Below are 19,555 nucleotides of genomic sequence, written 5' to 3'. Positions count from 1 at the left end.
GCTTCTCTGAGGGTTTGATATTACTTGGAGATGGGAAGGAATTTGCCTCCCAAAGAGTTGACCTAAGAATTTCCGCGTGTGGAGAATAGCAAATGCAAGATGCCCTGCAATGCAAAGCATGTTGCTGTATTTGAGTTTGGATGTTCTAATAATGATACAATGTGATTTTACAAGATCTCTGGCTTCTCTGTGGACGATAGCGCTCAAGAATAGAAGCAGGATTCAGTGGTGTGCTAGAGTTGATGCCAACCAGTTAGAAGAATAGAAGAGGAAATAATAGAAGAGGTGGTAATATATTTAGGCTATATCAGTTAAATGCTATTTGAAACTGTAGAACTAGAGGAGATAACTTAAGGGAGAGAAGAGAGGAGAGCTCCTGATTGAGCCTTGAAGTACTTTAGCATTTAAAAAATAATAAAATAAAATAAAATTCGACTAGAGAAAAGAAGCCTACATAGACTGAAAAAGACTGATTAGAGAAGTCAGAACATACCTTGAGAGCCAAGAGCAAAGTACTGAATGCTGCTGAGAAGTTAAGATGATGGGCTAGAGAAGTGACCTTTGGTCACTTTCCTGGTGACCTTTACATGGGTGGTTTTCTTGGAGGGACAGCATCGTGAGGCATTTTTGAGTGGGCTGAAGAGTGAATAGGAGATAAGGGCGTGGAATAGTGAGTACAGAGAAATCTTTCAAAAAGGTTTGTAATAATAGAGAACAGAGAAATGGGTTGGCAGCCAGAGAGCCTATGGGGGTGAAGGGGAGGCTGTTAATTTTAGTTTTTCACCATGAGAGATTCCAGGGCTTATATGTAGCATGATCCTGTAGGGAAGGAGAAACTGGTACTGAGGGAGGAGAGAAAGCCAATAAAGCACTTGGGGAAAAGTCTTGAGAAGGCAAGAGGAGATGGAATCCAGAACACGGCAGAAGGAGGAGGGTCCTTTGTTCCTCATAGCAGGAGGGAAAGTGGAAAATATGGATATAGGTGGAGATAGGTTTGTAGATTTGCTGGAGGGAATGTAAGAGCGTTCCTTGTTCTTTTGTTTTCTTACATAATTTGAAGTTGGTCTTTAGCAGTGATGGAGAAAAGGTGGTATTAGAACTTTGAGAAGGGAAGGTATGAAATAGTTGTGTCAGGCAGGTAAGGTTATAAAGGAAACGTGGTGGATTAGAACAGTGTTGAGTGTTTGAGGTTTGTGTTTCTCAATTTAAAGGGCAGTTGGTCAGCCTAGTTGTATAAGTTTTCTCTGGCGATGTTCAGGTGCTTGGGTTCAGGCATAACTGAGCTCAACCAGAAGTGGAATTTCCAGGTAAGTGTTATAGAGGGAGTAAGAAAGACACTTCACTCCCTGGCCCTGAGGTAGGATTGGGTATAAGAAGGAAAAAAGTCTCCATGAGAGTGAAGGGCAGTGGTTCAGTTAGAACTCTAAAGCCAGATTGCTTAAGTGTAGATCCCTGGCTCTGCCATTTAACTGTGTCACGTATATTTCTGTGCCTCAGTTTCTTTATCTGTTAATGTTGACAGTAATAGTGTTAGGTACCTATACCTCAAAAGATCGAGTAGGATTAAATGAATTGAAATATGCAAAGCATTTGAACAGTGTCTGGCATTTAGTTAAGCACAATATAAGGTTAGCTAAGATGCTGCTACCTCTGCTGCTTTGAAGGTCTTATCCTTAGAATATACTTAAGACCAGCAGGTGGCAGGACCTGCAGAGAAAAGCTGAAGATCTGTTGATCCCGTGTTTGGAGTTTCCTAGCATATATACCATTTGAAGGTTTGAGATTGGGTCAGATTGGGGGAAGTACCGAGCATCAGGGTTCTAGTGGGTGATCTTAACCTATTTGTGAAAGACCTGGTAGGTGTTTTCTTCTATCTGTATTGTTAGCCCTCCAGGGAAGTTACTAATTTTCTGGAGTAACTAGCTTCATAAGTTGGTTAAATAAATGATTTGCTAAAGATTATTTAGTGAAAGTGGCAACATTGAAATTCAGAACTTTTGGTCAAAATGAAATAGATTTGTCAATAATGGCCACATTCCTTTGTTAGATGGTAACAATTACTGGTTGATAATTTTTCGTTTCGTCAAAAAATTTTGGAAAAAGCATCTTTATAGCATTTTTTTAGGTGCTTTTTCTTTCATAATCAACAAATAGGGTTTTTCCCCTGCATTGCATGATGCTTTAAATAATTTATTCATATACATCCTTGGGATGTGGTAGAACACTTGGACAGTCCCCGGGTATATCTTTAGAATTGGTTAATACTGAGTAGTTCCTGCAGGAAGCATAAGATTTTGCTTTTGATGTTCTACATAGTATTATATGTGTCCCATGCTGTATGTACTCTTTTTAATCATATTTAAGAATTTAGAATTTTTTAGCTAAATAAGAAAATCCAAATTTCTTACCTGACTCAACTTTTTTACCTGTAAACATGTACAAGAGTTATAAACCCCAGAAACTTAGCTGGTCATTACTGGTTGGGATTTTTTTTTTAATATATATAAATACCAAATAAAAAAAGTATGTCTGAAAATGTCAACTGAGGTAACTTAGCTTCACAATTATATTAATACCCCAATTACAGATAACTCATATTTTCATTGTTAGAAATTACTAGTAAATTGATTTTCAGATTAATCTTCCCCATGCACAAATATTGTATATCTTCAAAATAGATGTTATCTCTTATACTGGAAATACTGCTAAGGAAAAAAATGTCCCTGTCAGTAAAATTTATACATGTGCTTTACTGTGTCTACCACTAGTACATTCTTAGGTTTATCAATTAGAATTTATAGTTATTTTATACTGTTTTTATACACCTTCAGAAAATCCAATCAAGTTGATTTTTTTCCCCCAAGTTTAATTGGTTTTGCAGTTCTTTCTTCTCTGGTTTTTCAGAAGAAAAATTATAAATGTTTTATAAATGTTTTAGTTTGTGTTCATTCTAGCCTTCATTCCATATTTCACTATGTATTAATATTTATTAGTTATCAAATTTTATAGCTTTAAATGTTTTCGTATGTCAGTCTTTTGTATCTGAAGCGCATATTGCAGTGTGTTTGTTTATAGTTGTGGTTAAATCTAATTTAAAAAATTTTTAGAAACCATAGATTAATGATAAAACAGCTTACAGAATTTTTAATTTATTCCCAGTCTTAACCATTACACTTAAACCACTTTGTATGAATCCAGCTTGAGCTTCATTCACTATTGTAAGTTATGTGCTGTGTAGCATATGAATATATATAAAACATAGTTCCTGCTCTCAAAGACTTCTACCCTAGAAGGAGAATTACATAGCCAACTCTTCTATAAAACAAAATCAATTTTGAAATGGAAGGTAGTTGAGATAATTTTTGATTCACTTATTTAAATTTCACAGTCATCTTGGATTTCACAGAGTAGTTCTTCAAAATACTGCTTTATGTTTAGTTTGCTGCTCTGAGAGTCCAGACCATGAAGATATAACTATAAAGTGGGTTTTTTTCCTCATAAACTTTATATTAAGTCCAAGGGTCAAATATCACAGTTTTGGGCTTCCCTGGTGGTGCAGTGGTTGAGAGTCCGCCTGCCAATGCAGGGGACACGGGTTCGTGCCCTGGTCCGGGAAGATCCCACATGTCGCGGAGCGGCTGGGTCCGTGAGCCATGGCCGCTGAGCCTGTGCGTCCGGACTCCGCAATGGGAGAGGCCACAGCAGTGAGAGGCCCTCGTACCGCAAAAAAAAAAAAAAAAAAAAAAAAAATCACAGTTTTACAGAGAAAAACGGATTAACTGTCTTAAAGGATTTACTTTACTTTATTCTCCACTCCCACCACTCCCAATGGGAAAAGCATCAACAAATCAGGTATATTCTCTCTAGTCAGCATCCAAACATACTGCTTGGCACATGGTGTAGTGAAGTGAATAATTTCATATGTCAAGTGACTCTGTATTTAAGGTGATATTCTCTCCAAAGACGGGATTTAGGATTTGTCTGGTTTTGTTTTTATGGATTAAAGAGTTGAGATAGAGAATTGGGAAGTGCGTATTGCTTCTTTTTGGCATAACCTTAACCAGGGAAATTTTGATTTAATAAATTAAGAGAATTTTAGCTTTTTTCAGGCAAACAGGTTTTTATTAATATAGAGTACATTCTCTAGGGTTGTGATTCTTAGCCTTTTTGAGGATTACTTTAAAAACTATTTTTGACAATATTATAAAAGTAGGCTATTCCCCAATAAAATGTAAGATGTAAATTTTGCATGTAATTTGAGGTAATGCGCAAATCCCTAAAGCCCATTTTTATATGTATACATATATCTATATGTGTGTATATCTTACATATATAGATAATATATCTTACATATATACACATGTATATAGCTCTGTACCTTTACTGAGATATAATTCACATACTATACAAGTCACCTATTTAAAGTGTATAATTTAGTGGTTTTCAGTACATTCACAGAGCTGTGTAACCATCCTTATAACAATTTTTTATTGAAGTATAGTTGATTTACAATGTTGTGTTAATTTCTTCTGTACAGCAAAGTGATTCAGTTATATATATGTATACATTATTTATATCCTTTTCAATTATGGTTTATCATAGGCTACTGAATATAGTTCTCTGTGCTATACAGTAGGAGCTTGTTGTTTATCCATTCCATATATAATAGCTTACATCTGCTAACCCCAGCATCCCACTCCAACTCTCCCCCAATCCCCTCCCCCTTGGCAACCACAAGTCTGTTCTCTATGTCTGTGAGTCTGTTTCTGTTTCATAGATAGATTCACTTGTCTCATCTTTTAGATTCCACATATAAGTGATATTATATGGTATTTGCCTTTCTCTTTCTGTCTTCACTTAGTGTGATAATCTCTAGTTGCATCCATGTTGCTGCAAATGGCATTATTTTGTTCTTTTTTATGGCTGAGTAGAATTCCATTGTATATATACCACATCTTCTTTATCCATTCCTCCTGTCGATGGACATTTAGGTTGTTTCCATGTCTTGGCTATTGTGAATAGTGCTGCTATGGACATATGAACTCTTTGGATTAGAGTTTTGTCTGGATACATGCCCAAGAGTGTGATTGCTGGATCATATGGTAATTCTGTTTTTAGTTTTCAGAGGAACCTCCATACTGTTTTCCACAGTGGCTGCACCAACTTACATTCCCACCAACAGTGCAAGAGTGTTCCCTTTTCTCCACATCCTCTTCAGCATTTGTTACTTGTGGAGTTTTTAATGATGGCCATTCTGACTGGTGTGAAGTGATATCTCATTGTAGTTTTGATTTGCATTTCTCTAATAACTAGTGATGTTGAGCATCTTTTCATGTGCCTATTGGCCATTTGTATTCCTTCTTTAGAGAAATGTCTATTTAGGTCTTCTGTACATTTTTTTGATTGGGTTGTTTGTTTCTTTATTGTCAAGTTCTATGAGCTGTTTGTATGTTTTGGAAGTTAAGCCCTGTCAGTCGCATCATTTGCAAATGTTTTCTCCCATTCTGTAGGTTGTCTTTTCGGGTTTTTTTTATGGTTTTCTGTGCTCTGCAAAAGCTTGTAAGTTTAATTAGGTCCTATTTGTTTATTCTTGTTTTTATTTCTATTGCCTTGGAGACTGACCTAAGAAAACATTTGTACGATTTATGTCAGAGAATGTTTTGCCTATGATCTCTTCTAGGAGAGATGTCTTATGTTTAAGTCTTTAAGCCATTTTGAATTTATTTTTGTGCATGTTGAGAGGGTGTGTTCTAACTTCATTGATTTACATGCGGCTGTCCAACTTTCCCAACACCACTTGCTGAAGAGACTTTTTCTCCATTGTGTATTTTTGCCTCCTTTGTTGAAGACTAATTGACCGTAGGTGTGGGGGTCTTATAATTAATTTTAACATTTTTGTCATTTCCAAAAGAAACCCTGTTCTCATTAGGAGTTGCTTTCTGTTTCTCCCCAATTCACTCCCCTCTCTACCCTAACCAAAAGCTAATTACTTTCCATCCCTGAAGACTTGTCTATTCTGGACATTTTATATAAATGGAATTATAAAATACATGGTTTCTTTCACTTAGCAGAATGTTTTCAAGGTTCATCCATATCATAGTATGTAACAGTACTTCATTCCTTTTTATCCTTGAATAATATTTCATTGTTTTTTATTTATCCACACATCAGTTGATAGACATTTGAGTTGTTTCCCCTTCTTGGCCATTATGAATAATGCTTCTTTGAACATTCGTGTACAAGTTTTTGTGTGGACATGTTTTCATTTCTCTTGAGTATGTGTACCATACCCAGGAGTAGAATTGCTGGGTTGTATGGTAATTCTATGTTTAACATTTTGAGAACTGCCTGACTGTTTTCCAAAGCAGCTGCACCAATTTACATTCCCACCAGCACTGTACAAATGTTCCAGTTTCTCCATATCTTTGCCAATACTTATTATTGTCTTTTTTATTATAGCCATCCTAGTATCTTGTGGTTCTGATTTGCATTTCCCTGATACTTAATGATGTTGAGTATCACTTCATGGGCTTTTTGGACATTTGTGTATCTTCTTCGGAGAAATGTCTATTCATATTCTTTGCCCATTTCAAAGTTATTTGTCCTTTTATTATTGACTTGTAAGAGTTCTTTATATATCTAGTTCAGGTCCCTTATCAGAAATATGGGAGATAGGGCTTCCCTGGTGGCGCAGTGGTTGAGAGTCCGCCTGCCAATGCAGGGGACACGGGTTCGTGTCCCGGTCCGGGAGGATCCCACATGCCGCGGAGCGGCTGGGCCCGTGAGCCATGGCCACTGAGCCTGCGCGTCCGGAGCCTGTGCTCCGCAACGGGAGAGGCCACAACAGTGAGAGGCCCGCAAAAAAAAAAAAAAAAAAAAGAAATATGGGAGATATATTTTCTTCCATTCTGTCAGTTGTCTTTTCACTTTGTTGATGGTATCTTTTGAAGCAGAGAAAGGTTTTTAATTTTGATGAAGTCCGGTTTATTTTCTCCTTGCTTGTGTTTTTATTGCTTATGCTGCTTTTAGTGTTATTTCTGAGAAATCCTAAGAAGACCTAGCTCTGGGCCTTGAGGATTTACTCCTGTACTTTCTTCTAAGAGTTTTATAGTTCTAGCTGTTACATTTAGATCTGTGATTCATTTTGAGTTGATTTTTGTATAAGTGTGAGGAAGGAGTCCACTTCATTCTTCTACATATGAATATCCAGTTATCCCAAAGCCATTTGTTGAAAGACTTTTTAACCCTCATTTAATTGTATTGGCTAGTTCTTAGATCCTTTTGCAGATCCACAAACCCAGCTCTAGGGAAGGGTGCAAAGTTAAAAGTCAGATAGGACACCAAAAAGGTGGAGAGGCCACATTATTTATTTATTTATTTTTGGCTGTGTTGGGTCTTCATCGCTGCACATGGGCTTTCTCTAGTTGAGGCGATGGGGGCTACTCTTCATTGTGGTGTGCGGGCTTCTCATTGCGGTGGTTTCTCTTGTTGTGGAACACGGGCTCTAGGCACACAGGCTTCAGTAGTTGTGACACACGGGCTCAGTAGTTGTGGCTTGCAGGCTCTCGAGCGCAGGCTCAGTAGTTGTGGCACACAGGCTTAGTTGCTCTGTGGCATGTGGGATCTTCCCAGACCAGGGATCAAACCCGTGTCTCCTGCATTGGCAGGCGGATTCTTAACCGCTGTGCCACCAGTGAAGTCCCCACATTGATTTTTAAGTTGAGCCTTGATTCCTTGTTACTACTGCACATTAGTTACCTATTCTATTGCTGTGTAACAAATTACCCCCCAACTCAGTGGCCTAAAACAACAAAAGTTCTCTAGGTCATGAATTTGAGAGACTTAGCTATGTAGTTCTGGCTCAGGATCTCTCATGAAATCAGTCAAGATGTCAGTTGGTACTACAGTCAAATCAAGGCTTTCTTAGGGATGAAGGATCTGCTTCTAAGGTGGCTCCTTCACGTGGCTGTTGGCAGAAAGCCTCGGTTCCTTACCACAGAAACCTCTCCATAAGGTTCGTTGAAGTGCCCTCGGGATGTGGCAGCTGGCTTTCCCCAGATCTAGTGATCTAAGAGAGAGAGTAGGGAGGAAGCTGAAGTGCTTTTATGACCTAGTCTTGGCCATTACAAATTGTCACTTCTGCCTTGCTGTTTTCGTTAGAATTGAGTCCCAGAATCCAGCTCACAGGGCTGGAGAATTAGGCAGTGCTTTTTGAAAGTAATAGCAAAGAATTTGTGGACATATTTTAAACTATCTCATATACTTGTCAGTTTTATTAAAAGTTTTATTAATTCCAAACAGCTTATGTTCTTTCATACTATATGCCCATTATCGCTTAATAAAATTAGATGATCTCCAAGTCATTCATTTCTTTTTCTTTTTCCTGTTGTTGTTGTTGTTATTGTTTTAATGTCCTTGATGTTTCTAATATAACCAGTCAGTGCATTTTAGGATCAAAACAAAGTAGAGGAGTATGTATCAGAATGTTATATCAGCAAATATGACAAAGAAATAACATGATTTCTAAAATGAAATAAGTACAGGAATATTTCCTCCTTTATAAATCCCTAAGTCCTCACAGCCATTTTTCCAGTTCCTAGAAAGCAACACTTGAGTAGTTATCTTTGAAGCTGTCTTTGAATACTTCCATGAACCTGCGTACTAGCTGACTGAAGTTTTGATCACTCCTAACTCAAGAAACATTTAAAAATTAGCCATTAATTCTGAACCCATTTTAATACTTTACTTTGTAACTTTGGTTCCTCCTGCAGACTTTTTTTGTAGGTGATGATTTTACATGACTTTGGAATTTGCCTCTAGTGGGACGCTGTGGGAGGATGAACACAGAAGAGCTGGAGTTATTGAGTGACTCCAAATACAGAAACTATGTAGCTGCAATTGATAAAGCACTAAAGAATTTTGAATACTCCAGTGAATGGGCAGATTTGATATCGGCACTTGGAAAACTTAATAAGGTATGTCTGTCTTACTCATTTTATAAAATGGAGTAAAAATCAGAAATCTGCATCTGTATTTACTGAATTTCTCTCAACTTTGAAGTAAAGAATTTAAAAACATAACTAAACCTCAGAATTACTTTTGACTCTGCTATTTTACTTCATGAGTTGCATGCCTATATAGTCAGACTTTTTTTTTTTTTTTGAGGCCAAAACCACAACAGTACTTGAAAAATATAGTTATTCCTTTATTACCTATAAACACAAGACTAGGAAGCAAATATGCTAACCATGAAGGTTAATAAGTTCCTGTAAATGAGCATCAGATATGGTTCTGGAGTTCCTAGCAGCAAAATGAAAAATTGCATGTGGAAAGCTACTGCTGTGTCCTTTCCAAATGGTATGTAGCATTAAGAAAACATTTTATGTCCAGACAGTTCTTAGTTATAGTCAGTACTTTTTACAAAAGTGACAAGCTGTTGCTTAGGCCTTGGAGCTTGGCCTTGAATGATCCTTCTTCACATGTCTGGTTGTTATCCACTGTTATTGTGGTGGCATCACTGATCAACTTGTAGCTTTAAATTTTGACCCCTTTTTTTTTTTTAACTTAGATCAAAATTTTCTCACTTCACACACATAGTTTTTATTTTGGGGGCTTTGGGGGTTTGTTTTTAATAGCTGTTAATTGAATACAAATGCTACTAAATATTAAGTGGACTAGGGGAGCAGATATGAAGGGCGAGCTCTTCCAGTAACTATTTTAACATCAAACAGTTTGGCATACAATTATTAGGAAAGAAATTTGTCTTAAAATACATACCAAGAACACTAGTTTTCAACCTCATACTATAGATAATTACCCTGATATCTTAAAAAGAAAAGCCTTAATTTCCAATGCCAAGGATTTATCTTAAAATTAGATGCACAAACTTTTGTTTGACATGTTAACTTATAACATTTGTCATTTGAGGTTTGATAAATTCTCAAAACTTTTACAATATCCCCAAGAAATTGCATCCAAAAATATGAGTTTGTTTAAAGGTAGTTAGGTCCTTTCTTGTCCTGAAGGGTCTCTTTCTGAAGATTTATTAGGAAATACGTGTAAAAGCAGTTCATTAAGTTGTGGAAATTAATTTGCCTAATTAAGTACATAATTAGTTTTTTATACTTTTTTTTTTTTTTTTTTTTTTTGCGGTACACGGGCCTCTCTCTGTTATGGCCTCTCCCGTTGCGGAGCACAGGCTCTGGACGCGCAAGCTCAGCGGCCATGGCTCACGGGCCCAGCCGCTCCGCGGCATGTGGGATCTTCCCGGACCAGGGCACGAATCCGTGTCCCCTGCATCGGCAGGCGGACTCTCAACCATTGCGCCACCAGGGAAGCCCCTAGTTTTTTATACTTAATCAGTATTCATGAAAACAGATTTCACTGTATCCAGATAATATAACATAGGATATACAAAGCATTGGTGAAACTTACCTAAAATCATGGTGAAACAAGGCAAGGGTTATATATCTATAAATTTGTTGAAGATAGTCTAAATATGTTTTAGTATAAAATTTTATTTATTAATATACTAAATTATGCCTCATTTATACAAGTTTTCTAACTGAAGTGCTTTTAGAAAATAGTGCTATATTTTGCTTTTTAAAAAAAATTTTTTTGGTATCAGTAGAATTTCTTTATTGAGGCATTTTGTGTTACACATCATTAAGTTTCCTTCTACAGAAGTACTTCTGATAATAATTATACTTTTCTTTAAAATATATGTAAATATTGATTCTTTGCTCCTGCATCCAAAATTCAAAGTAATATTCTAGAAATGGAAGGCAGCTAGTTTCAAAAAATAAAAATATTTTGTAGTTGGAGTCTTATTAGTGTTGTGCCCTTGATTTGCTTTGCATTCGTAGGTCTAATTTTATTTACATTCGTTACATCCAATTTAAAACTGGATTGAAGGCTTGTAGTGGGAAGAACATTGAAAATGTTCTATCTAAGTGGACCTCAGACCCTCCGCTTTTTTTGTGAAATGAAAAATCTAGTGCTTCTCTTCTGTACTGCCTTTGGCAGATCATTCGTTTTATATATTTTAACCTCAGTTATTTTTTAAAATAAAGGACTTCTTTTGTGTTTCATCTAAATTCCAGTTCCAGTCTATTATACTGTATTCATTCTGAGTGTTCATTTTCTAGTATTCTATCAGCATTTTGCCATAATACTCTGAAGAACTGCATTTGTAAGTCTTTTATCACTTAAATAATTAATCTCCTTTGAGTGATTTGTGAGATAGCATCTTCTTCTATAAATTCTGCCTTGACCATCATCTCTAAAGAAATGTAGTGGCTGAATAAATACAGCAACATGTATTTGGCCCAATTGGGAGATTAGTAAAAGCAAATGGGCAATTATAATCTCATGTATGTTCTTGTTAGCACTAGAATTACTTGCTATAATATGATATAGTACAGCAGTGGTTGTTCCTCTTCCAACAAAGTATCTATGTTGAGGTTCGATTTTCTTCATGTATTTCAAACAGTGTATCAAAAATAGGTTGAAGGCTGACTGACATTAAAGATTTGCAGACATCTAAAACGGTGCCTTTCTTCTGAACAAATTTGTTTTGGAAAGTATTGTTATTTTTCATAAAAATGTTATTTCTGTTAACACGTAATGAGTTTTTTTTTTTAACAAATTAATAAATATTTTTAAATCCTCAGTTTTAATTTTAAATCCAGTATTGACAGATGTAACTGACAAAAACAAAAGTTTTTTGACATCCTCTATAATTTTTTCAGAGTGTAAAGAAGTCCTATAAGGGTTTTTGGTAATACTATGCTAGAAAATGGAAATAAAATGAAATGTAATATTTTTCTCAACTGAATTAAAATGTTTTCTTCAAGGTTTTACAAAATAATGCAAAGTACCAAGTGGTACCCAAAAAGCTGACCATAGGCAAACGCCTAGCTCAATGTCTACATCCAGCATTACCAGGTGGAGTTCATCGGAAGGCACTTGAAACATATGAAATTATCTTCAAAATCATTGGACCTAAGCGACTTGCCAAAGATCTTTTTTTATATAGGTGAGAATAATTTTACTGTCTATTTGCATGTAAGTAAAAGTATTTTTAGCTATTTTATGCTTTTTGCAGTAAAAGGTAAAAAATTGAAAAGTCCTTAATGATGAAAGTTTTCAGATGTCAGTCTTAAATATTTTGATAAATAAATACTTAAGAAAAATTTACAGTATTTCTTTCTTTCTTTTTTTTTTTTTAAGATTTATTTATTTATTTAGGCTGTGCCAGGCCTTAGTAGCAGCATGCAGGATCTTCATTGCGGCATTCAGGATCTTTTAGTTGCAGCATGCGTACTCTTAGTTGTGGCATGCGGACTTCTTAGTAGTGGCATGCGGACTCTTAGTTGCAGCATGCATGTGGGATCTAGTTCCCTGACCAGGGATCGAACCCAGGCCCCCTGCATTGGGAACGTGGAATCTTACCCACTGGACTACCAGGGAAGTCCCTAATATTTCTTAATACAAGAATTTTTTCCTTCTCAGATGTCATTTTTTTTTTTTTAATTTATTTATTTATTTATTTTTGGTTGTGTTGAGTCTTCGTTTCTGTGTGAGGGCTTTCTCCAGTTGCGGAGAGCGGGGGCCATTCTTCATCACCATGCGCAGGCCTCTTACTGTCGTGGCCTCTCCCGTTGCAGACCACAGGCTCCAGACGCGCAGGCTCAGTAGTTGTGGCTCACGGGCCTAGCCGCTCCATGGCATGTGGGATCTTCCCAGACCAGGGCTCGAACCCGTGTCCCCTGCATTAGCAGGCGGACTCTCAACCACTGCGCCACCAGGGAAGCCCTCAGATGTCATTTTTGAAAAGTTTATTTTTTTTCAAAATTGTTGAGACTACAGAACATTCTGTGTTTTTAAGCTAGAGAACTACCCTGAGAAAAAATAGATACCTTGATCTCTTAGCACCTTTCAACATAGTTGACCTTTCTCTCCTTAAAATAGTCTTTTTCTCTTGCCTTCTGTTATACTTCATTCTCCAGTTTTGTTACTTTCTCAATCTCCTTTACCAGCCTTTTCTCCTTTCCCTAAACTCTACATATGGAGTTCCTTAAGGCTTGCTTAGTCCTGTACCTAATGTTTTCACTTTATATTCTCTCCTTGGGCATGCTTATCCAAGCCATGATTTATCTTTTATGTGCAGACTCCCAACTTGGTATCACTAGTGCTGACATCTGCTTTAAACTCCTGGCTTACTCGCCACCTCAGTGTGGATCTTTAAAGGCAACTGAAGCTCAACCTGCTCCAAACTAACCTCACCTTCTCCCATAAACCTGGCCATCTGCAGTGCACTAAAGCTCAGTAAATGGCACCACCATCCATCCATTTACACCTGAAATCTCAGACTTACACTTGACATCTTGTTTTCTTTGCCCATATTCTCCTTCCTCTCATGAATATTCTGTCACTAAGAGTTCTATCTCATGGTGGTTAAGAGCAGAGGCAGTGGAGTCAGACAATTCATATTTACAGCTAACTGGCTCTGTGATCTTGAGCCATTTTCTTCACCTCTCTCTGTATGTATTCTCATCTGCAAAAATGGGAATAAGATGATCAATTTCATAGTATTGTTAACAGAATTAAGAGAGTTAATATATGTAAAGTGCTTAGAACAAAGTACAGCATGTAATAAGTACTCAATAAATGTTAGCCATTGTTCCATGTTCCAAATACATCTACCTCTCTCTACCCTTGCTGGCAGCATCCTCACTAAGTAAGCATTTTCTCTAGCCTGGTCTTTGTTACTGGCCTCCGAATATTCATATAACATCTGTTCTTATTCTCTTACACCCTTTTCTCCACATAGTATCAGAGTAAACTTTTTAATACATTGAATAGGTAATGTCATTCCTCTGTTAAAAACCTCCATTGACTTCCTCCTGTCGCTTAAAAACAGAATTCAAAGCCCTTACTATGGCTTTTAAGGCTTTATATACTTTGGCCCAGTCTGTGTCAGTGACCTCTTAACTCCTGCCACTTTCTACCCAGTTTACTCCATTCTGACAACATAGGTCTCTGCTTATTCTTCCTCATTTTCTTTGTTTTCCTCACTCTGTAATGCTTTAATCCAGGTCTCTGATCGAATATCAGCTCATAGAAGTCTGCGTATTTACTTCTACATCTTTGTCATTAGTACTCTGCAGTTTTACTGTGATGTATTTAGAGGTAGATATCTTTTTCTTTATCCTGGTTGGGATTCATTGGGATTTTAAAATCTGTAAATCAATACCTTTCATCAATTCTGGAGTCTCTTTAAATTGACTTTACTCCATGTATTCTCTCTTCCTTTTTTGGAACTATGATTAAACATATGTTAGAACTTTTCATTCTGGCTTCCCCATATCTTATCCTCTCTTCCATTTTAGTTTGATGTAGTCACACTTGTTTAGTTTTGCTTTTGTTGCCTTTGCTTTAGGTTTCTTATCCAAAAAAATCATTGCCAAGGGCAGTGTCAGGGAGCTTTTCTCTATGTTTTCCTCTATATTTTATGGTTTCAGGCCTTATATTTAAGTCTTTAATCCATTTGGAGTTAACTTTTGTAAGTGATGTAAGATAGGGGTCTAATTTCATTCTTTTGCATGTGCATATCCAATTTTCCTCTATCATTCGTGACATTGGTGATGCAGACATCCTTTTTTACTCTGGTTAGTCTTGTCATGAGTTTATCAATTTTGTTAGTCTTTTTAAAAACAAACTTTTAACTTCATTGATCTACTTTACTGTGTCTGTGTTTTCTCTTTCTTTAAATTCTGCATGGATGTTTTAAAAATAGAACCTAAAGTCAGTAATAGGTATTTTTAATACTAATAATAAACACTATATTACAAGGAACAGCACTTTTTAATAAAAAGATGAAAATTGCTCAGTTACATGTAATAACTGATCAATTCCTTTCTTAAGGCAAGACTTTTCTTATATAACTCATGCCTACTACTTTTTAAACTCTTAAATAACAGAAAGTTTACTTTAAGAAACAGCTATTTTACGAAGTTGCAGTATATCTAATTTTATTAGCAATATAAGAATAATATATAATGCTATATAAGAATAATAAATTAATTCTAGAACACCGTGTCTAAATATGGCAGACATTCTTATATACACATACCTTATGGAGTAAAATTGTTATTGTGTATTTTTTAGAAGTATAGCTAATTTAAAAACTAAAGTTTATATTAATGTTGGACTTTTTATTTTTTATTAAGTAAGTTAATCTCAAGGTTTATGCTTTAACATAAATACAAATACTTTTAAAGTTCTGTAACCTATGATAAAATATCATATTGTGTCTTCAAACTTATTTTTTTTAATATGATACAGTACACAGGGGTTACTAAGAAGGCTAGACATGTAGTTTGAGCAGCGTAAAATATTAAATGGATACGTAAAGTAAACTTTTGATAATACAAACCCAGACTTCAGGCTAGAGAGATTTTAGAGCAGTTAGTATTCAGGTGGCAGTTGAAGCCAAGAGAATGATTGAGATCACCCAGTACGTTGTGAATAATAAGGAGGGTAAAGGAATGAGACCATTCTGTGAATACTTAGGAGTCACATTATTTAAAGAGCAGGTGGAGGAAAGTAGTCATTGAAAAGGAACAAGAAGAATCAGAGATAGAAAATGTACCAGGAGACAGAGCTCACCTGAAGCCAAAAGGGGAAAGAATTTCAAGAGAAAGTTGTGGTGAATAGTATCAAATATTACTGGCACATGAAACAGTAGGGACTGAAAATAGACCATCAAATCTGGCGATTAGTAGACATTGGTGACAGTATGGAGAACAGCTTCAGTAGAGCAGGTAGAAGTGTCATGATTGAAGATCAGATGGGAGGTGATAAATTGGGAGGAGTGCTTTTTTTTTCCCCCCAAAAGTTGAAGTAGGAAGGCAGCTTCAAGCCAGGAGGTAGTTAAGATAAAGGTTTGGGGATTTTGTTGTTGTAATTTGTTCTCTTTTTAGAGTCATAGGAAAGATTTAAGCACAACTGTCAGTGGAGGAAGAAAGAAATTACAGGAAAGAAAAAGGATGGTAGATAAAGCAGGGCCCTGGCAAAAGGAGACGTTGGGCCCTGGGGCAAGGTAGCTTTGAAGAGGTTACTACTGTAGCTTTAAGTCACACTGTACTACCTAAAATTGAAGGCGGGAAAATGGCGAGCTGAGGGAATTCCCACTAGATGACCTCTGTTTTCTGTATAAAGTAGGAGCAAGACAGATTCTTAATTCATTTGTTAAGCACTTTGCAAGTGCAGGACTTGGTGTTAAGGATTTAGGATACAGAAATAAAAAGAGAGTCATGGTCTCTTGCTTTCTGATATTACAGAATTATCTACTAGAATTACTCTTTTTTCCCCCAGTTTTATTGGTAAATAATTGACATTCCTCACTGTGTAAGTTTAAGGTGTACAGCATGATGGTTTGATTTACATATACTGTGAAATGATTACCACAATAGGTTCAGCTAATATCATCTTTTCATATAGATACAATAAAAAGAAAAGAAAGAAGAAAAGAATAAAGGAAAAAAAATTTCTCCTTATGATGAGCACTCTTGGGATTTACTCTGTTACAACTTTCCTGTATATCATATAGCAGTGTTAACTGTAGTCATCATGTTTTACATTACATTCTTAGTACTCAATTATCTTATAACTGGAAGTTGGTACCTTTTGACCACCTTCTTCTAATTCCCCCTCCCTCTACCATTGGCTCTTGTAACCACAAATTTGATCTCTTTTTCTATGAGTTAGGGTGTTTTTTTGTTTTGTTTTGGTTTGTTTTAAGATTCTACCTATAAGTGAGATCATATGGTATGTCTTTTTCTGTCTGACTTATCTCAGTATAATACCTTAAAGATGCATCCATGTGGTTGCAAATGGTAGGATTTCCTCATTTTTATGGCTGAATAATATTCCATGTGTGTGTATGTGTGTGTGTGTGTGTATACACACACACAACTTCTTTATTCATCCATCAGTGGACACCTAGGTTGTTTCCATGTCTTGGCTATTGTAAATAATGCTGCTATGAACATGGGGATTCTTTTTGAGTTAGTGTTTTTTTTACCTTTGAATATATTCCCAGAATTGGAATTTTTAATTTTTTGAGGAATCTCCATACTGTTTTCTATAGTGACTGTACCAATTTGCAGCCCCTCCAGCAGTGCACAGGGGTTCCCTTGTCTCCACATCCACACCAGCATTTGTTATATCTTGTCTTTTTGATGATGGCCCTTCTGCCAGGCATGAGATGTTATCTCACTGTGGTTTTAATATGCATTTCCCTGTTGACTAGTGATGTTGAGCATCTTTTCATGTATCTGTTGACCATTCATGTATCTTCTTTCGAGAAAAGTCTATTTAGGTCCTTTGCCCATTTTGTAATTAGGTTATTTGTTTGCTATTGAGTTGTACAAGTTCTTTATGTGTTTTAGATATTAACCCTTTATCAGATATATGGTTTGCAAATTTTTTTTCCCATTCTGTAGGTTGTCTTTTTACTTTGTTGATGTTTCCTTCTGCTGCTGCAAGGAATAGCATTACTTTTTTTTTTTTTTTTGGCTGCACTGTGTGGCATGCAAGATCTTAGTTCCCCGACCAGGGATCGGACCCTTGCCCCCTGCAGTGGAAGCGCAGAGTCTTAACCACTGGACCGCCAGGGAAGTCCCTAGCATTACTTATTATTATCACAGCAATAGAATTACTTACTGTTAGTAAAAACAGAATTACTTATTAGAATAAGTGTTAGGTTCTATGGGAACATCAAATAGGGAGCCTAACCTAGTCTAATTAGGAGACAGTCTCCTCAAGGAAACAGCTTAGGCTGAGTTCCTGAGTCCTAGGAATCATCCAGACAACAAGGAGGTTGTAAGTAAGGGAGCAGGAATTGTATCTTTCAGAGCAGCATGTGCGAAGGCCTGCTTGCTAACGAGGGTGTGGAAAGTTCTAAAATGAACTTGAGAGGAATTCTTCAGTGTAGCTGGAGCAGAGGGTGCAGGAGTGATATTGGTGAGCATACATTGTCTCTATAGAGGTATGTAGTAGCAAGATGTTAAAAGCCACATTAAGCATTTAGACTATATCTTAAAGGCAGCAGGAAACCAGTGAAAGGTTTTATTGAGAACAGCTGCTTCAGGGCTATCCTGAAGCAGTACTTGGTAAGACATGATGATTGAGAGATGATGATTGAGATACCTTGGTGGTCTCTTCTAAGGAGCTATCTGATGGAGATGGAGAGAATTTATTATATTCAAAAAATATCTAGGAGGATGGCTTGGAGAGAAAACTTGGTAATTGATTCCGATTTAAAGTAGATTTTTTTTAAAAGGGTCAAGAGTCACTCTAAGATGTATAGCCTTTGGTCAACCAGATGGATGCTGATGCCATATTTTGAAATGGAAATTACAGGGGAAGGATCAAGATTTGGGGCAGGGGGAGGGAGGGAACTCTGTTTATGAATTGTGAAATTTGAAGGCCTTGTGAAACAGCTAGGTGGCCACTGGGTTTATGAGTATGAAGCTCAGGTGAGAGACCTAGGTTGGTTTAATGGATATAGAAGGCATCACTATACAGGATACCATTTTAAGCTGAGCAGTATAACATTATTTCATTTTTAAAAGATTTATACACACATGTTGGTACATATGAATTAATATTTTATAGTTATTTTATCCCCCACTTTTATTTTTATAAAACAGTTCTGGACTATTTCCTCTTCTTGCAAATGCTGCCATGTCGGTGAAACCAACATTGCTAAGTTTGTATGAGATATATTATCTGCCTTTGGGTAAAACACTGAAGCCTGGTCTACAAGGATTGCTAACTGGTATTCTTCCTGGCTTAGAAGAAGGATCAGAGTACTATGAGAGGTAAGATAGTACTGTTATTGCTGCAGCTAAGTAATCAAAGTCATGGATTTGTCAGCAAGCATCCTTAAATCAGTAATATTGGCATCACAAAAACTAATTATTCTTGACACGTCAGTATATCACCTGAAGATTTTTATAGCAAAAAAATTAGTGTGTCTAGTTTGTGTATCACACTGAAAATTTAGCTGAGTAATAAGAGCACAGACTTGGAAGGTAGATGGACTGGGTTCAAATCCTAGTTTGACAGACACTGTGTGAGCTTAGGAAAGCTTTTTCAACATTTCTGAACTTTATTGAGTTTTCTTGTATATAAAAAAGCATAACCTATTTCATTGTGTTACTATAATATTTCAATATCACTTAGTCTAGTGCCTAGCACATAAAAATCACTCAAAAATTTGTGACCCATAATTTAAAATAATAGTACAATAGATAGGACATTTAAATTAATAAAATGAATGGGAAATTGGGCCATGTACCATCAATTTTTAAATTGTTAATGGTGGAAAATAGCCTAGCACCAACCTATTGACATGATACTCTTGATATTTTAACTCTTCGAAGAAAATGATTTGATCTGTTTTGGAGTCTATCATTTCTTTGGAAGTTAATAGTGGTAGACAATGCAGGGTAACGTTAAGTATCTTTAATCTCTGTTACTGATA

At 36.3% G+C, this 19,555-nt stretch overlaps 1 protein-coding gene across 12 annotated transcripts in view; it reads left to right on the top strand.

The window, feature by feature from the left end:
• Nucleotides 1–19,555, top strand: part of DOP1A (DOP1 leucine zipper like protein A) — a 111,331-nt gene that overhangs the window by 14,797 nt on the left and 76,979 nt on the right. For 2 of the 12 annotated variants that reach the window (XR_007470530.1, XR_007470531.1), the window contains exons 1-3: nt 4,608–8,975; nt 11,856–12,037; nt 18,720–18,890. Coding sequence is in view for 9 of the 12 variants with exons in the window: in XM_049695323.1 (XP_049551280.1) it covers nt 8,838–8,975; nt 11,856–12,037; nt 18,720–18,890 (491 nt within the window). In the remaining 3 variants the exon portion in view is untranslated. Of the gene's footprint in view, nt 1–4,577; nt 8,976–11,855; nt 12,038–18,719; nt 18,891–19,555 lie in introns of those variants that run through there. The other 10 variants (XM_049695324.1, XM_049695327.1, XM_049695323.1 and 7 more) reach the window with 9 other exon arrangements.

Source organism: Orcinus orca, chromosome 12 (assembly GCF_937001465.1).
Source record: "Orcinus orca chromosome 12, mOrcOrc1.1, whole genome shotgun sequence".
Classification (NCBI taxonomy): Eukaryota; Metazoa; Chordata; class Mammalia; order Artiodactyla; family Delphinidae; genus Orcinus; species Orcinus orca.
Note: the sequence above shows the minus strand (reverse complement) of the source record. Positions and strands in the feature narration are given on the sequence as shown.